Genomic DNA, 20,111 nt, shown 5'->3' on the forward strand with positions numbered 1-20,111 from the left:
TCCGGGACTATTTTAGCTCTCTAACCCCTCTTTGGGATGAGCTTGCCCTTCTTGAGCCTAAATGGGTTGCTCCACAAGATATTGAGCTAAGAAGGGAACAAATTGAAAAGGAGCACTTTTTTCAATTCCTTCATGGCCTTCGCCCGGAATTTGAACAAGTGAGGGCATCTCTTCTCCATAGAAGCAAAGCCCTTCCTATTGAAGATGCCCTTGCCGAGATATGTCAAGAAGAAACTCGACTTGGCTTGAGCATTAGAAGTGACGAAGTTTTGGCCGTTACTAGGCCCGGATTGAATGTTAAAGCATATAGACCTCCCCACTTTAACAAAAATAACAATGGGCCTAGAAAGGGGATTATATAACACTATTGTAATGAACCGGGGCAAATTAGACCGGTTTGTCCAAAGCTCAAAGGAAAGGTTGCCGCGGTTGGAGAAAGTTCTCCAAAGAAGGAAGAAAGTACCAAAGAAGGAGATATCAAAGAAACTCTTAATCATATCTCTGAAGCTCTCCAACACCTTCTCAAGTCTTCTCCTTCAACATCCGGAGCCGCCATCGCCTACTCTTCATCACCTCCAGGTATGTGGATTCTAGACTCTGGTGCTTCTTTTCATATGACATCTCATAAAAACTCTCTTTCAAATGTTTCTTCTGAATCCATATCCTCCTATGTTTCAACGGCCGATGGAACGTCATTAAAAATTGAAAGTATTGGAACACTTGACTTCAAAAACTCTCAAAACTTTTTCGTTCCTAAAGTAAAAATCGTTCCGAAAATTAATTTAAATCTCTTTTCCGTTTCCCAAATCACTGATCATGGATGCCAAGTCTCTTTCTCACCTAAAGATTGCATCGTGCAGGATCTCCAGTCAGGGAAGTTGATTGGGCAAGGCCATAGAAGGGGTGATCTCTATTTTATGGACTTTTTGACGCTTCCATCTAAGTCGTCTTGCAATCTTGTTAAATACAAAAGTATTGGTATTTGGCATGAGAGACTTGGTCATCCAAATTTTGTAAAAATGTCTTTTTTCCCTTTTTTGAACAATACTTGTAAAGACAATCACATGACTTGTAAAGATTGCATTTTTGGGAAATCTAATGCTGCTCCATTTCCTCAAAGAAGTTACTTTACCACTCGGCCATTTGAACTTGTTCATTCCGATGTATGGGGACCCTCCCCAATTTTATCTAAAGGAGGTTTTTCGTATTATGTGGTCTTTATTGATGACTTCACTCGATTTACGTGGATATACTTCCTAAATCGCAAATCCGAAGTTTTCTCCTTCTTTAAAGAATTTCATGCAATGGTTAAAAATCAATTTTTGGGAAATCTATCTATCCTTAGGTCCGATTCGGGAGGTGAATATATGTCTAATGATTTTCAAAGCTACTTAAAAGAAAATGGAATTTGTCATCAACGTTCTTGTCCCAATACTCCGCAACAAAATGGTCTTGCGGAAAGAAAGCATAGGCACATAATAGAAACTACAAGAACATTATTGATTTCAAAAAATATCCCAAAATCCTTTTGGGCCGAAGCGGTTCTAACTTCAACATATCTCATCAATAGAATCCCTTCATCCTCCTTGAAAAATCTTTCTCCATTTGAAAAACTTTACAATATGTCTCCCGATTATAAAAGATTAAGAATTTTTGGATGTAAATGCTTTGTTTTAACTCGCAAAAATGATAAATTTTCTCCTAGGGCTATTGAATGTATTTTCTTGGGATATGGCGAAAAATAAAAAGGATATCGATGTTTTGACATACTTAAAAATAAACTTTATATCTCAAAAGATGTCACATTCCTTGAAGAAGAAAACGGTTTTTCGCATCAACCAAGTGAAAATGTTGACTATTCCTTCTTATTTGACTTGTTACCTCAAGAAAACATCATAGATGATCATGTTGATCCTAGTGAACCTCTTAATGAAGATCTTGTTGAAAATCCAAATAATGATCAAAACTTAGAAGAAAATGCTTCAAGACAAATACAAGTCTACTCTAGAAGGCATGAAAGAAATCCTCCTTGTGCTCTTGAAAGATTTTCTCAAAGTGAGTCGATAGAAGAGACCTCTCAAGGAAGATCAAATCGCATTCCCAAGATACCAAATAGATTTGTCTCTTATGACTCTTTTTCTCCTAACTATCGAGCATGCCTACTTGCTCTTCACTCCTTTCATGAACCATCTCATTACAATGATGCTAAACAATATGCTCATTGGAATGAAGCTATGGAACTTGAACTTAATGCCCTTATAAAGGCGCAAACTTGGGAAATCATTGATCCTCCCAATGGCAAGAAACCCATTGGATGTAAATGGATGTTTAAAGTTAAAACTAAGAGTGATGGCTCATTAGAAAGATATAAGGCTAGGTTGGTAGCCAAAGGATATGCCCAAGAGTATGGGGTAGACTATGATGAAACTTATGCCCCAGTTGCTCGAATGACTAGTGTTCGAGCCCTTATTGGTATAGCTTCTGTTAAAAAATGGTCAATCTTTCAACTTGATGTTAAGAATGCCTTCTTGAATGGTAATTTAAATGAAGAAGTTTATATGGAACCACCTCCAGGTATGAATTTAAATGGAAAAGTTTTAAAATTAAAAAAGGCGTTATATGGACTTAAGCAAGCTCCTAAAGCTTGGTATGACAGGTTTAGTAATGTATTAATCAATTTAGGTTTTTTATCTTGCTATACTGACACTGCACTTTTTGTTAAAAGGACAGGTGACTCCATTATTATGCTTCTGCTGTATGTTGATGATATGATCATCACTGGGAATGATAAAAAGGGAGTAAATGATATTAAGTCTATGTTAAAAGATACTTTTGATATGTCTGATCTTGGATATTTGAGATATTTTTTAGGAATTGAAGTTGCTTATTCCGCGCGAGGATACATCTTATCTCAAATGAAGTTAGCTGCAGAAATTTGTACCAAATCAGGAATATCTGATGAAAAGAAAGTTGAGACTCCCGAAGTTATCAATTCGAAACTAAGACTTGAAGGTGTTCTTCTTGAAGATCCAACACCCTACCGTCAATTAATTGGATCCCCCACTTATCTATCCATTACCCGTCCAGACATTGCTCATGCAGTTCATGCAGTGAGCCAGTTCCAGCATGCACCTACTACGGTTCATATGGCGGCTGTAATGAGAATTGTGCGATATATCAAAAATACCATCTCTAAGGGACTCTTCTTCATCTCTTGAATTGACTGTTTTTACTGATGCTGACTGGGGAGGTAATCCCAATGATCGTATCTCAATTACGGGTCTTTGCATTTTTTTAGGTGAATCTCTCATCTCGTGGAGATGCAAGAAGCAGCAGAAGGTCTCATTATCATCTACAGAAGCTGAATATCGGGCTATGACGATGACAACTATGGAAATTGTGTGGCTCAGAAGTCTTCTTGGCGACATGGGCGTTCCCATTTCCACTCCCACCAAGCTCTGTTGTGATAACAAGAGTGCGATATACATTGCCAGCAATCACACCTTTCATGAGCGGACCAAGCATATCGAAATGGATTGTCATTATGTTCGTGACGAGTATCTCAAAGGGACCATCACTTTGCCATATGTAACCTCAGAGTATCAACTAGATGACTTCTTCACCAAGGCGCTCCCAACTCCACGATTCATGTTTCTTCTTGGCAAACTTTCGGTCTTCTCCCCGTAAAGTTTGAGGGGGCGTGTTAAATTATGTATATATAAATATATATACATATACTTATATATATATATACATTCGTATATATATAAGTATATATCTGTATATATGTATATATACATAATATATAGCCTTTTGATTTTTTGTATAAACCAAAAACCCGATAGGGGTGTTTTGGTAATTCCAAATGTACCTTTTTTCTTTTTTACCTTTTTATTTTTGTCTTTTTGCTTTTTGGAATCATAAAGGGGCCCCGCCCATCTAGTCGTTGGGGCCCCAACAGTCATATTTATGACCGTTGGGGCTCCCAACGACTAGAAGGGAGCCCCCTTTATGGTTCCCCTTTAGTGCTTCCCTCCTCTATATAAAGAGGAGGTTCCCCCTTGTAAATGTATGGGTTTTACACCCTTCTCTTCCTTTCTTCAATAACATCCAACTTATGACTTTTAGTCATTTTCTATATTTGTGAGTTTTGTGTGTGCACATTGGGCGTTTGTGTTCTTGGTTCTAGTAGTCACTCTTAAAGAGTGACTTTTTGCTCTATTGGTGCTTTCGCCTCTTTTCATTACACCTACATCAGTTCATATGAGTGCAATTCTATTAATCACCAGATATATAAAGGGATCATTGAATAAGGGAGTATTTGCATCTTCATCCTCTGAATTAAATTTAATAGCTTACACCGACTCTGATTGGAGAGGTGATTCAAATAACCATTACTCCGCCATTGGTTTTTATGTGTTTTTAGGAGAATCATTAATTGCTTGGAGATGCAAGAAGCAACAAAAGGTGTCTTTATCATCTACAGAAGTCGAATATCGAGTCATGACAACTACTACCATGGAGATTGTCTGGATTTGCCAACTGCTAGAAGATATGGGGATTCATGTTCAAGGGCCCACAAAGTTGTGCTGTGATAACAACAGCGCAATCTATATTGCCAAAAATCACACATTTCATGAGCACACAAAGCATATCGAAATTGACTGCCACTATGTTAGAGAAGAAAATCTGATGAGAGTTATAGATCTTCCTTATGTAACATCAGAATATCAATTGGCGGACTTCTTCACCAAGGCGCTCTGTTCTCCTAGATTCAATTTTCTCATTGGCAAACTTTCGGTCATTGCGCCCTAAGTTTAAGGGGGTGTTAAATTGTATCACATATATATATTTATATATATAGAGAGAGAGAGAGAGATACATATATATATGTACACCTTTCCTCTTGTAATACCCACTAGGGGTAAAATGGTCTTTTCACTCATTTATGCATATTCACTTTTGAATATGTTTTTTATTCTTTTTCTTTTTCTTTTTCTTTTTCTTTTTCTTTTTCTTTTTTTCCTTTTTCTTTTTCTTTATTTGTATTTTGTCTTATTAGGCAATGAGGGGCCCAACATATAGACATTGAAGCCCCTCCAACGGTGGGAGCCCCTCCTTGGGTCCCCTCACTTGTATAAATATGGGGTCATCCCCCTTGTATTTAGTATCCTTTTGTAAAAGGTTCTTATATTCTTCAATAACCTTATTCTTTATTTTTCATGCCTTTGTGCATGTATACTCCTTTGTGAGTGTTCATCTTACCCTTGTGCACATATTGGTCTATTGTGAATCTAGTGCCTTTGTGCACATAGCTTTAGTCGTGAAGATATTTTCACAATGGCCACTATGACTTCTGAACTAGTATACTATGACTTCTGAACTAGTATAGTTGAGACAATTGCTAGAAGACTTGGGAGTTCACAATGCAGAACCCTCAAGATTATGATGTGACAACAAGAGCATCATCTATATTGCAAGTAATCATACATTTCATGAGCATACTAAACAATAAAAATTGATTGTCACTGTGTCCGAGAAGAATTCTTGGAAAAGACCATTACTTTTCCATATATACCATCTGAGCATCAACTGACGAACTTCTTCACTAAGGCACTTTCGTTCCCAAGATTCCACTTCCTTTCAGACAAACTCTCGGTTGTCACTCCGTGAGTTTGAGGATATATATATTTATAGGAGAATGAAAACCTCTCCAATAGAAATTTTTGTGTGTTTTTCAAAATTCTGACCGTACAGATGTGTTCATCATGATTGATTTACTATAAATCGACACTTGGATCATGAATTTTGGATAGAAAAAATGGTCTTTGGAGCCTCAAAAATTTATGAAAATTGTACATCATTGATTTTGAAACTTATAAAAACCTATCCATACATCGGAATCAAATGCTCCAAGAACTGATTCCTATAAAAACAAGCATATAGATCACATCTGATATGGTCTAAATTTTGAAAAAAACACCAAAAATCCAATTAAACATCCATTGGGGAGGTTTTCATTTCCCTAACATATATAAATATATATATATATATATATATATATATATATATTTCTTCTTTGTAATAGGCAATACCCTCTAGGGGTATTGTGGTAATTGTGTATATGTAAGGGCAGAACTAACCTTTTTTATTTTTTTATTTTGTCCTTTACACTTTTAGAAAGGGGCAGTTTTGTCTTTTAGTGAATATAGTTGTTCAGAATCTCCAACAGCTATATTCAGTTTTTTTCTTTTAGTGAATATAGTTGTTGAGAATCTCTATATTTCTAGTTGTTGGAGGCCTTTGCCAACAGCTATATGGGTCCTCTTGACCCTCTTTTTTTATATAAATAGGGGCCTCTTGTCCCATTAGATGTTATGCATTTTCCTAAAGCATATTTGATAAATAAAGATTGTTTTTTAAAGATCATGTTCTTGTGTTGGCTTTGTGAGTGCCCCTTTGTGGATTGTTCTTGTGCTCTTGCCTATAGTAGGCATTCTATATTTGAATCCTTGAGGATTTATTACATTTATAAATAGGCTGGTTTCGACTCAGTCTCTAATGGATTAAGGCCTAAAATCCTGACCCAAACCCGACCCATGGTGGAATGAGTCGGCTTGGCCCACCGGGCCACACCGACCTATTGCCCACCCCTACTTAGAGCGTGTGTGATCAAGTCTATCTCGAGTGAGTTGAGCATCAATGTCAAGCTTCCCTTGACAATATACTGTGATCATAAATAATCTTGTGTATCATGAGAGGACAAAACATATTGGAGTTGACTAACATTTTATTAGAGAGAAAATTCAACATGGAGCTTTCAAGGTACCCCATATGAAGACTCAAAATCAATTAGCCACTGTTCTTACCAAAGTTGTTAGCAAATCAAAAGCATGAGGAGATGACAAGCAAGTTAGGGAGGGGTGACTGATCTTTTCACCCCAACTTGAGGGGGGGAGCATAGAGGACATAGCTGTCCTAAATCATTTGGACTCTTAGCTTTTTTTGACCTTTTTTTCTCATTATATGTCTTTACCAGCCCAAATAAGGATAATTTTGTCTTTCACATGTAAATGGAGCATTTAATACAAAAGGAGGGATAGAGAGACTCCATTCACAACTTTTGCCTTTTCACATTTCCCTTCTCTCTACTCTCTTCTCTTCCATCACTTCTTCTTTCTCTCTTCCTTTTCTCTCTCCTTTTTAGTAGGCACCAAGAAGCTCAAAGGACAGGATCAGCCACTCTGAAGTAAAAGTTCTAGTTTAGGATTCATATGATAAACAAACACAATTACTGTGAACAAAGTATCCCATGAATTAACCAACCAAGCAGACGATTTACTCAAAACTTCTTCATGACATTTACAAGCAAAGCTCACTAAGTAGAAATGTACACTGCTTGGTACTGCAAGTATTTGAGCTCCCGGTTGAGAAATTTGTTGGAATTGACCCACACATGAACACCACATATTTAGTGAGGCACCAACTATTTCCAGTCTATCAGATAAAAGGTACATAAAAAGAAAAGGTCATGACTCATGAGTTGAAGTTCTCAATGCAAATACTATACTCGGTCCTTATGTATCCAGATTTAACATGTTCAGAAAACAACAAAAAATGTTCTGGCAGCAATACAAGCAGCTAACTTTTAACAGTAACCAAAGATGTTGGGTAAATGAATGGGAAGCATCTGAAAAAGTCACCTGCACTCCCCATAATGCTCCATGTTGTGAATTGTCAGAACCAGTCTTGGTTTCTGCACAAAGAAAATCCTTTTAAAAAGAAGGCACTGGATTAAACAAAAAGGAAAGTGAAGCACTGAAATTTGGCAGAACCAAGTTTAATCCTGCAATAACAACATTTATAACAGCGTAAATGAAGACAGTGGTTTAACCTTAACAGAAAAGTCCTGATACATATCCCAGTACAGAAGAGGCAGAGCACTAGTCTGCCATTCATGGACATGAATGATATCAGACTGAACCCCAGTCACCTATTCAAAACTATAGTTTGTCAAAGGTCACAAAAATCACATTATCACACTCAAAATTATCCATTCAGAGATAGAAAATATAACTAATACAAACTAACAAATACATGTCATTACTGATATTCAAATGGACCTGCATCCATTCAAGGCAAGCACGACTAAAGAATAAATAAGCTTCCAGCTCGTTGTAGCAACCACCGTAAACATTTTGTCCCTTGAAAAATTGATTGGCTGGCTCTATGAAGATCACTGGGATGCCAGAAACCAGCCCACGATATGCACGAGTAGATATCCAGTCTCCATTATGATATGATTTATACTCAATAACCAATTTTAAATCATTCACCTGATGCCTTTGAATGCATTCATAGAAAGGAATCATAACCTCCACTTTATGACCACGCAACATAGAAGCGCGGGAAAGCCCAGTCACAACATCTCCAAGTCCACCAACTTTTGCTATGGGTGCCATTTCAGCTGTGACATGGATGATATGCAGAGGATCAGAATCCTTAGGTACATCTGGTGTAGTATGTGAAGTTGGATCCAACATAGGAATGTCTCTTTTCCAGAAAGGGACCTCATCATCAGGGGAAGGCCAAGTGTTATTCTTGGAAGTGAAGTCAGCTGTCCTGCTTTGGCTTGTAGCAAATAGCTGCAAAGAGAGTAAATAACAAAAAAGAGAGAAAAGTTGGGTAGGCTTCCAATTTTTGCAAACATAAACACTATCAATTTAAGATACCATGTCATTCTAATAATAATACTATAAACAACCTATATGATATGGTGAACCCAGAAAGGCTTTTAAGATCAGATCAGAACAAAAATGTTAAAGATACAAAGAGAAAGAATATAAAGGACGGATCCAAAATGATAAATACAAGTACCATCTGGCATGGCACTGTAATATATAAACAAGCACATCAATTTCCTTTTTTCCCCCTTTTTTCTGCCATTATGTTATGGCTGGAGGACAGTTCCCAACAGCTAAGAAAGTGCAACTCTGTCATTACAGCTACGACATATAATAGACAAAAACACAAGATACAAGACAGAAAAGACAGATACATGACAAAAACAACAGTTAAAAGTCAAGAACTCTATCTCCTTTTTATTGTTTGGTGCTATGTAGATCATTTAATGCAAAGAAATGAAGAATAAGGACTCCTAAATGTTGTAAAAAGCATATCTAATACAATTGAAATTGTCTAAGATACAAATATTTTATCATTTTGTACCGCAAGATATACAAAACAAAAATTAGAAAAAATTTATAAGCTGAAAAATGAAATAGTAAGTTTTATTAAAACTAAAAACACATTTAAAAATACAAATACTAAAATACATTTGACAGTTTTATCACAAAAAGACTTATAATTTATAAGCAATTGAACTGAACACATATAAGCAAAAAGAACATAATATAAAGAAATTGAAGTACAATCTTAAGTATCAACATTTCCAACATGATAACATAAAAGACAATTGACTGGTAAAAGAGAAATGATAATATCACATTACATCTAACATGAAAAGAAATTATGCACCGAATTTTCAAAATATTAAGATCAGTCTACTTTTTCCTATTTGTTGTTAAGTAAATCACCAAAATCTTGTCACTGATTTTATTCATTGTTTCTTTGTATGTTTAAGAACTGCTTCAAACTTCATATCTTCTAAAGCTTTTTCTCATTTTTGAAAGTGATGGCCGATGCAAATTTTCTAACGATAATGGCTAATCTTCCTCAATTTCTGGTACTACTAATTCACCTTCATTGTCTTCTAATATGTTTTGTGGCATGTGTTCTGCCATTCCTTTCCTCTTTTCTCGCAAACTTGCTGTCACTTTTGTGCATATATTATTTAAAAGATAGGAAAGTAGAAAATTCCTATCAAGTACAATATGGCATTTTAACATATATATTTTGCCTTGAATCTTAGTGGTACAAAAAATAGATTGTGATGGCCCTGTCAATTCATACAACAAATTGCCATGCTGGACCATTTTTTAGTTTTTTGTCTTTTGCTTATAATGACATAAATATATTTCACATCAAATGTACACTTTTTAGAATACCAATTGATCTTTCCTCATAGGTCTGTAACTTATATCAAACTAGAAAGGGAAAAAAAAAGACAGATTTGGAGACTGAAGGACCTTAAAAGTAGGATTAAGCCTCCCAATAGTTAAATTAAAGTATAATCACTAAAGCTGATTTATAAAATCTAGAACAAGAGAAAACTTTCTCCTCTCCTATGTTCAATACAAAAATATGGTCAATTTTCAATGGCCTTTTCCCAAAATCTATGAACCTGTACTTCACATAATTACACACATCAGGCCTTCACAAGAAAAACTCAACGGGTGAGGTATGTAAAACAGTAGAATGGGAGGAGATAGGAATCTGTAAGGTATTGAGTTTGAAAAGGGATGAAAATGACCCATTTAACTTAAATCAATCAAAATTAATCATTGAATGAAAAAACCTTGCCAAAAATGTTTTGGTATGAAGAAACCCAGGGAAACCAGAGAGACCTTCAAATATCTAGTTTGGTATGCTGAGATGTTTCCTAGTCTTTTGAGACCTAAAGGAGATGATGTGGCCAATCCGCAAAAATAGGAGTCAGCAATGGCAACTGTAGAGCCTACGGCCAGACATGATGACGCAAGATTGCCTATGGATACTGCTAAGGTTTCAAATGAGGTACATACAGATTTTGAGACACTTTTGGTGTCAGGGTAGAGTGACTCCTTGATAGACACAGAGATCGGAGTAGAGGATATACCCAATGAGAGTCCTTGCAATCTGTTGATTGATGTAGAGGTGGTAGAGAGGATCCTTCAGGAACCATGAGTAGGAGATTTGAGCCCACTCCCCCATTGAAAAGAAGTCGTTATTGGGTCTTGGACCCAAGTCAGGTCTGTGCAGGACTAGACCCGACTCCTGTATTGGATCGGGTCAAGATCCGAATGTTAATAGTATTGTTATTAAGCTTGTTGTTAGAGGGTATTTTTGTACCCTAAAAATATGTATTAAATATATACTCAAAACCTAATACGAAATAAGAGGCGCTGAATTCATTTTGACGTCTTTTCTTTTCACAACCTCTTCTCTCAATATCTTGTTCCCTCTTCCTGCACAGGTGAGCGTAAAGACCTTCTTTCTAAGATGGTATGCAGTGTTGAAGCCTGGCCTGAGATCGCCTTCTCGTCTGCGTGCATCTTCTTCCTTATAGTCTTCTCCCCCCTTTCTTCTTGGTAAGATCGATAACATCTCCTCCTTCTTATCAATGTTCTCCCCCTTCTCTTCCGTCAGCGCCTCCTCTTTCTCTTCCTTTTTCCTTTTAAGATCTGATTCTCTCGAAATCAGTTAATTGATTCCATAACTATCTGGACATTTTACTTGCTGAAGTTAATGCTTGTGATATTTTTGTCCGCATAATCTCTTATTTTGAAATATTCATATTCCTGTTTCACGATTTTACTTAATCTGGAACCATTTCTTCATTATTGTGTTGTTTCAGTCTGAATATTCTACTTTCTAAAATCAATATTGTGTTGTTTCCGAAATCAATATTGTGTTGTTTAAGTTTGCAATACTTTTATCTTGAAGCATTCATAACTTTGTTTCACGTCTTCACTGAATCTGACATTGATTCAATTTTTGATATTCAGTTTTTGATCAGTTGCCTTTCTTCTCTCTGATCATACCCAAATATAGTATATTCGTCACTCAAAAAAAAAAGGCAGAATATTCGAGTGACTGATTTCTTTGTCCAGTCCAGGCATTTCTTTTTCTTCTTTCCTTTTCACAATATTTTCAAATGAACTCATCTTATCCGCAGTCAAGCCTTTCCTCTAATTTTCTAGGCCAATTGGTCTCTAAAAAGCTAAATAATTCCAACTTCTTGACCTGGAAAAGTCAGATTGTTCCTTTTATAAGGAGTCAGGATCTCTCTGGTCATCTGGATGGATCGGTCTCACCCCCTCCAGAGTTCACTTCGCAGAAAAAGACGGACGATAAAGGGGTATAATCTATTGTTCTTCTCAAAAATCCAGAATATGTTGCTTTGATGAAAAGAGATCAAGCGTTAGTGGCATACATCACCTCAACACTCTCACAGGAAGTTCTTGTAGCCATTACCGATGATTGTTCAGCCAAAGAGCTGTGGAACAAGCTAGTTCAGACATATTCGCAAATCTCTGAAGCGAGAATCATGTTTCTCAAGCGAGAATTTCAAATGTTAAAGAAAGATTTGATGTCTATTATGGAGTACCTGAATAAAATGAAAGGCATCACAGATCAACTGGCTATTGTGGGATGTCTCGTCAGTGATAAAGATAAGGTGCAGCAGACCTTGAGTGGATTGGGGCCAGACTATCATGTTTTGGCGACGTCTTTATTGTGTCACCCAGAGCTTCCAAAATTTGAAGATCTTGGTGCAAAGCTACTACAGTATGAAATGACCCTGAAAGGGTTTTCTGAGGATACCCATGTGCATTCAGGAACTCAAGATGTGTTGGCCACGGGGATGACTTATGGTAGAGGTAGAGGAGGAAATTTCTTTCGAGGAAGGGGAGGACAAGGGAGAAATGTTTCTGAAGGTCGTGCTCTACTTCCAACACTGAGTATACAGGGACAAAATCCCATTCTTACTTGCTTCCTATGCAATAAGAAATGGCATATTGTAAACACCCCAAATTTTCCAAAAAATACAAAAAAATCCCTTTCTGCCCCTGACCTCCGTCTTTTGAATAATCGGGTCAATTTTTAACCAAAATTTCATTCATTTCTCGAGTTTGCTGAAATCCAGACTCAATTTTCATTTCTAACCCAATTTCTGATTCAAATCGGACCCGGATCCATTCTGAAGTCCCAATTTTCAAAATTTGATCCAATATTTTCCAAAAACCCCGTTTTAAGAAAACTTGCAATATTTTTTACAAAAAAATCCTTCAAAACCTTATTTTGGATCCCATCTTCCTAAAAACCCCTGTATTTTCCTCATATCTTTTAGAAATTTTGGAAAAATTTCTAAAAAATATAGCCTTCTACACCATTTTTTAGAAAAAATTGTAGATGGGCCCTCTTTTTGAAAAAATTTCAAAAAAGGGGACCATCTCTGAAAAAGCCCCTAACGGCTTTCCGTTGTGAGGGAGGCCGCAGAGGTCTCCCGCGCTCTCTCCCTCGAGCTTTCCAGACCCTTCCTGATCCTTCTCCCAAATCTCTTAAAAAGGGGCACGCAGGGCTCCCGATTACTTCATCCATCTTCTACCCCTCCATCATTATCCTTCTTCTTCTTTCCCTCATACCCGTTCTCACCCCTCCACTGTGTTTCTTTTTTGCAATTCCTTCTTCCTCTTCATTCCGGTTCTGAAGGGAGCCCCATAGAAGATCCGCCTTCACCCTGCCACGTTCTTCTCCTCTCCTCTCAATCCCCTCTCCTTCAGCAATAGAGGGTCTCCATCGCGGAATGAAAGGAAGGCCCCTTGTCCATCCTTCAGAACTTTAATAGAACACCGCCTTCTTCTTCTTCACCTTTTCTGAAAGGAGTTCTACAGCCGAAACCCCCCTTCCTTCAGGATCCCAGCAGAGCAAGAGTGATGATTTGTTTGAGCTCAATGAATTTGTGAATGATTCAATTCAACATGTAAAACTAAAAGCAAAACCTGACTGTTGGAAAATAGTGTGCGGGAATTATTAGAGTGCTTTGAATGCTATGTGTCCTCCAATCCATTAATGCTTGGATGGGTATACATTATGTTCGGGATGCAAACCAAGGGTGCACAACAGACGTCCAACATGCAGGCATGAACTTGGGGACATGAGAAGCCTGGCGGCAATTTCCCTTGAATTGCCCTGCAAGTACCAGAGTTTTAAGAGGTATGGCCATATATCGGTGCTAAAGCAAGTTAAAAACATGAATCACAATATTTATTCAGACCCTATAACTGCCCCTATGCTGGTTCTGAATACATTGTCGTTGGTGATATCCCATTAGTGGTAGCTCATCTCAAGGATGATTGCAAGGTTGACATGCATAATGGAAGCACTTTCAACCATCTGCACCTCACCCATCTCTTTTACCATCTGCACTTTCAAACATCTTTCGTAAGTTGTACTTACATTTCACCTGTAGCTCACAACACCATTCCATTCTTCATTGCGCCTGCACTCTAATAACCTTTCCCATTCGCTTACATTATCCACAACATAACATCCTAAACCTGAACCAGAACCCGAAGCCTTCTTGTTGGTCACTGTGCCGCAGCAGTGTTTATCAGTGATGCCACTTTCAGAATTCAGCATAGGTACATGACGTTCTGTTTTAAGTTGGTTATTTTTGGGGGGTTTCTGAAAGGTTCGAGAGCTTCTCACAGCTGCATTACTGCAACTTCCACTACTGCCATTACCAGTTTCTGTTGATAAATTTTTTCCTTGTCTGCACTTTTTTTGGGAATGCTACCACAGAGGACAGAGACGGGTGTGGTGGTTGTGTTGTTTCTTGGAGGGTCTGTTGTCTTCTGTGTGATTCTCATGGTAGCTTCTAATGGAACTCGTGGATCTCATTCTAATTCTGATTTTGAGTGTCTGCAAGGAGGACTCTTGGGTGATGGCTGTGAGATCAAGGACTTATCTTGTAAAGCACATTGATGAAGAAATTGCTCAGTTGAGAATAGAGAATGATAATTCAGAAATCGATTTGGTTAGATATAAGGAAAGCTTAGAGCACTCAAGGGCTCAATTAGCAGAAACAGAGATCCAGTTATCTGTATTCAAGTTGCAGCTCCCATCTTCTCGGAAATCCTATAGTTTGACAGGACGTACAACTAAAATGTATGACAGAATCTTATAAGCTGCCCAAGTTGTGTCAAAAAGTCCTTCAAGTGAAGGTGCTGAACATACACCACCAACTGAAGTAGCAATCAAGAAGGGTTCTGCAACAATAACATATGTCTAAGGAATCGTTGTTAGCCGCCCCTCCATGATTCATTCCAGATTATTTCTCCCTGCATCAAGGTTTTATACAACAATAATAAAATGATAGCACTCCATCATTACTGCTAAATGCCATGACAGTCAAGAGTTGCTCAGTTCGTTCCGAGTTACTGTCTTGCTGGAGATAGAGGCACAATACAACATCATTCATAGCCGCCTGCACCGGTTGTATCACTTTTGTCTTTCCCTGTACAAATATTGTTGTATATTATTGTCACATACTCATATACATCATTTCATCATAACGAGACTGCAATATGGCATCTTATCCACCTTTCATCCCTTTCATTGTTACAGTAGCTCCATGCCACCATTGCATCTTAATTAAAGCATCTACCTGCATTTGTTGTCACCATTATAAATCATGTCATTGCATTCATGTTTATGCATTTTTACAGCATCCATTACCATATTTTGATCACTCTGTCACATGTATTGCAATAGGTGTTCTTCATTAAGACGATGTATTATATAGATGTCCTAGAATTCATGATTAGTTTAGGATTTGGTATATGCACTCTTGCTTTCTGAATTTTTTTTTTCTCATTTAGGCATCATCATATGCATTCTAGCCTTTTAATTTCTTTTCATATTTTATATGTTACTTTATGCTAACTCAAATTTTGTATGAATTATGTAGAAAGGTTTGGTTGTCCTTCTTAATTTAGGAATTTTTAATTTCAAATCCATTAAATGATGTAATAGTTGGATTATAATAAAGAATTTATATTCCTCACATTAGAATGTATGAGCATGTATATCTTTTAGAAATGCTTGTTTCATGTGATTTCTCTCTTTTATTTTAGAACTTCACGAATAGGAACACGAATGGCACGTGCACCATTCTAATAAAAGGTGATTAAATCCTAAGTTGATGATTTGCATCAATGGTCATAGTCAGGGTGTGAACAAAACTTATGGTTTTCATCTTTTGTGGAATAATACTGGATCCACACTGGATCTTTTTCAAAAACCATCATATTTTTAAATATTTTCTTTTTTTATCAGAGTTTAACTTAAAATTCACTCCAAATATATATCAATGACCATAGTCAAGATATATTGAGAGTTAATTTCATTTTAAACTCTATAAAAGCACCAAAATATGTTTTATTCTTTACATGAATTTAAATATAGATTATTATATAATGCATTCAATGACCATAGTCAAGAATGTATTCTATTTTCAATCTTATTTCAATTCACTTAAAGAATAAAATATACTTTTGAAAAAACAAATTTCAAATTCTTTCATTTCATTTTTTTAGGATAGAACTATATCATATTTTCAAAATTCTTTTCCAAGATTAAGTGATTTTGAGATATATTCTTCAAATATCTTCTTCACCTCTCAGATCAATCTTCAATTCTCATTTGTAAATTCAAAATCTCCTTTTTATTCTCAAATTCTATCTTACTTCAAAAATTCAAAACTTTAATTTCAAAGTCCAATTTGACTTTCAAATTTCAGATTCATTTTATATTCAAAGATTCAAATTCAAAATCCCATTTGCCTTTGAAAACTCAAAATCATTTCTATATTCAAAATTCAATTTCCAATTCAAAACCAAATTCAAAGTTCAATTCAACTTTGAAAATTCAGATTCATTTCCATTTTCAGGATTCGATTTTAAATTCAATTCAATATTCTATATTGAATTTCAAAGTTCAATTCAACTTTAAAATTCCAAATTCATCTTCAGCATTCAAATTCAAATTCAAATTCGATATTTCAGATCAAAATTCAAAGTTCAATTTAACTTTGCAATTTTCAGATTCATGTCCTGATTCAAGTTTCATTCTTTGTCCTTCCTTTCAAATTTCAAAAGTCAATTTAGGTCTCTCAGGCCCAATTCCAAGTTTCATCTGGATTTCCGAAATCCAATCCTATCTTCAAATTCCATGGGAATTCCTCAAATCTATTTCAGATTCAATAGGGATTCTCAAATCCAATTTCGGATTTCTCAAAATCTGATTTTTCACTTTTTCAACTTAGATATTTTAAATATCCCAATCCAAATCCAATTTAGATCTTGAAATCCAAATACATGTTTAAAATCCATAATTCGGATCCAACTCCATTTAGGATCCCCGATTTAGGATTCAACTCCATCTTGAATTCCGGATTTCGGATCCAATTTTTATCGTGGATTCCAGATCTCACACCCAATTCTAAGTTCCAAATCCCATTTAGATTTCTTCCACCTTTCATTCTGATTTCAAATTTTAAACCTAGAGTTTCACTCTATTTTCAAATTCCATCTTAAACTCTCAATTCTAGATCCATTTTGAAGTCCATATTTAACTTTCAATTCTTATTTCCTAAACTCCCTTCTTCAAATTCAGGTTTATCTCAGCTTTGATTATTTCAAAACTCAAGATCTACTCTAAATCCTAAGTTAGAAAATCTAACTTCTCCAAGTCCTTCAACTTTCAAAAACCATTTCTTCATCATATTCTTCACAATTTCAAAATCACTTGGATAAAATTTCCAAATTCTTTTCAAAAGAGCATACATCTTTTGCATTTAACATTTTCTAGATTTAGAATAAATTCTTAAACAAAATTAAGGCAAAGCAAAAGGCATAAATTCGATCCTTGGTTCGATTACCCCTGGTAAAGGCGCCAGGAACGGTCGAACCTCGTACCGACGAGCGAGCCCCGTCTCCCTTTTTCCCGCAAATATTTCAAACGTAGGCGAGTAATCTTTTAAAATCTTTTTCAAAAAAAATCAAGGTCAAGTGAGACCTTCGCAGAAGATTTCCTCTCTCTCTGCTCTTCTTTCTTTTCTCTTCTCTCTTCCTTTCTGTCTTTTATTTTTCCCTTTCAAAAGGGAGAAATAGGGATTAGAAAGGAAAAGAGGAGGAAGAGAGAGAAAGATACAAGAGGAAAAATTTTGCAATGATCACACATATTAAAGCAAATTATTGGTTCAATCCTTAAAATAAGGTAAAAACCTCACAAGCAGAGGCTAAGAGGGATGGAGAAGTGAAGGAGTTGCTATTGGTAGCCTTGGCAAGCTTGAATATGAAACAAAATGATAAAGGCATTTGGTACGTCGACTCCGGAGCAGCGGCACACGTCTCAGGTGATGCGGGTAAACTCTTGAATCTTACTCCTTATGTTGGTAAAAATAGCATAGTCAGGGAAGATGGTTCTCATCACTCCATCTCACATATTGGAAATGCTATTATACCCATGTCCAAGTCTTCTCTTAATCTTTCAAACGTTATTCATGCTCCTAATATTCAGAAGAACATTGTTTCTGTCTCAAAACTTGTTGATGATGTTAATGCCTCAGTTGAATTTACTCCCTCTTATGTTTATGTCAAGAATCTTCGCACGAGGGAGACATTCGCTGAGGAAAAGAGACGGAGCAACATGTATATCTTTCAAGAATATCCTTCCTCTATTCATTCTGCCTATTCATCCTTGAAGCCTCATCAGCATCCATCTTTTGTTCGTTCTGAATTTGTATTTGTCAACTCTGAATGTAATAAGCCAAATCTTTGGCATAGTCGTTTGGGTCATTGTGGTCGTCATTTTATTGAAAACTTGTCTCGAATAATCTCATTCCTAAGTTCAGTCTGAGTTCAGAAGACACTGATATAGAGTGTTCTAGTTGTCATTTATGTAAGAGTCATGTTTTGCCTTTCAATTCAATTAATAAGAGAGCTTCAAGGCCCTTTGAGGTCATATATTCTGATGTCTAGGGTCCTGCCCAAATTGCTTCTCTTTCTGGTAGTCAATATTACCTTATTTTCATTGATATTTATTCACGCTATACTTGGATTTTTTCATGAAGCACAAATCAGAAGTTTTTAGATTGTTTCAAAATTTTCATTCATTTGTCCAAAACCATTTCTCTACCAACATTCTCAATTTCCAATGTGATGGAAGAGGTGAATTCTCTTCTAGTGATTTTGTTGGTTTTCTTCAACATAATGGGATATAGAGAAGAGTGTTTTGCCCACATACACCTCAACAAAATTGGATTGTTGAGAGGAAGCATCGACATATTATTGAGAGTGCAATGAGCATGATGCACGGGAGTAATCTCCCTATTACACTATGGACAAAAGCTTTCCACTCCACAGTCCATGTGATAAATCGATTGCCCATGACCATTTTAGAAAATAAGACACCATTTTTTTCTCTATTTGGCATACAACCCGATTATCATGAATTACGTGTGTTTGGAATCTTTGGATCTGTTTGCTATGTTCACATTGACAGCTCATTGAGACATAAGTTTCAAGACAAAGCCTTAAAGTGCAGGTTTGTGGGATATGCTGAAGACTACAAGGGGTATAGGTGCTATGACCCATTGAGCAAACGTGTCAAAATATCGAGAAATGTCATTTTTGACGAAATGAATTTTGACAATCAGCCGGCTAATTCAAGTCTTCATGTTTTTAACTCAAGTCCCATTGTTGAGGTGTAACGCCCCAAAAAATTTAACCTTAATTATAGTTCAAATATTTAAATTTTGAAACCAATTTTTTTTATAAGTATAAGTAAATCAGATCTTATAATGCGGAAACGATTTTTTAAAATAGTCAAGACTTTGGGCGTGGTTACACTAAAGATAACAATCAAATCAAAATGTACGGGATATACACATTTCAAACCACGTAAAATATAAGACTGAAATATGAAGAGTTTTGATTTCATTTCAAAATAGAGTATGAGAAAATACTTCAGTCTTTACATGATCAAGTACTTAAAACGAAAAGATCATGAATATCAAGATCACAAGGTAAGAGTGGACCCTCGAGGATGTAGCTCGATCAGCCCTTCGCTCTAACTACTCATCATACTTTACCTGCATTACTTGTCCCCCATAAAACGGGGTCAGACTCACTAAAGTCTGGTAAAGCAACCCAAACTCAACTTAAAGAAAACATATCAAGCATTTAAAGGTAAAGATATATTATTCATCCATAGTCAAGTGATAGACAAGGGAACAACGTCCTATGAGTCATTCATTTCAAGCATTCGAATATAAAGCATTTAAAAGCATTTCATCACTTAATATTCTATTCAACCTTAACTCACGTAATAAAGCATAATCTATATGCATTCAAGTCATACAAGTCATCACATAAATATATATATAT

At 36.2% G+C, this 20,111-nt stretch overlaps 1 protein-coding gene across 3 annotated transcripts in view; it reads right to left on the reverse strand.

Annotated features, from left to right (window-relative positions):
* Positions 1–20,111, reverse strand: part of LOC149814773 (uncharacterized) — a 246,661-nt gene that overhangs the window by 218,055 nt on the left and 8,495 nt on the right. For 2 of the 3 annotated variants that reach the window (XM_089990247.1, XM_089990248.1), the window contains 3 exons: positions 8,124–8,645; positions 7,895–7,993; positions 7,704–7,756 (listed from right to left, as the gene is read on the reverse strand). In XM_089990247.1, coding sequence (XP_089846373.1) covers positions 7,704–7,756; positions 7,895–7,993; positions 8,124–8,645 — 674 coding nt within the window. Of the gene's footprint in view, positions 1–7,703; positions 7,757–7,894; positions 7,994–8,123; positions 8,646–20,111 lie in introns of those variants that run through there. The other variant, XM_089990249.1, reaches the window with a different exon arrangement.

Source organism: Nuphar pumila, chromosome 15 (genome assembly GCF_984573655.1).
Source record: "Nuphar pumila chromosome 15, dmNupPumi1.hap1.1, whole genome shotgun sequence".
Classification (NCBI taxonomy): domain Eukaryota; kingdom Viridiplantae; phylum Streptophyta; class Magnoliopsida; order Nymphaeales; family Nymphaeaceae; genus Nuphar; species Nuphar pumila.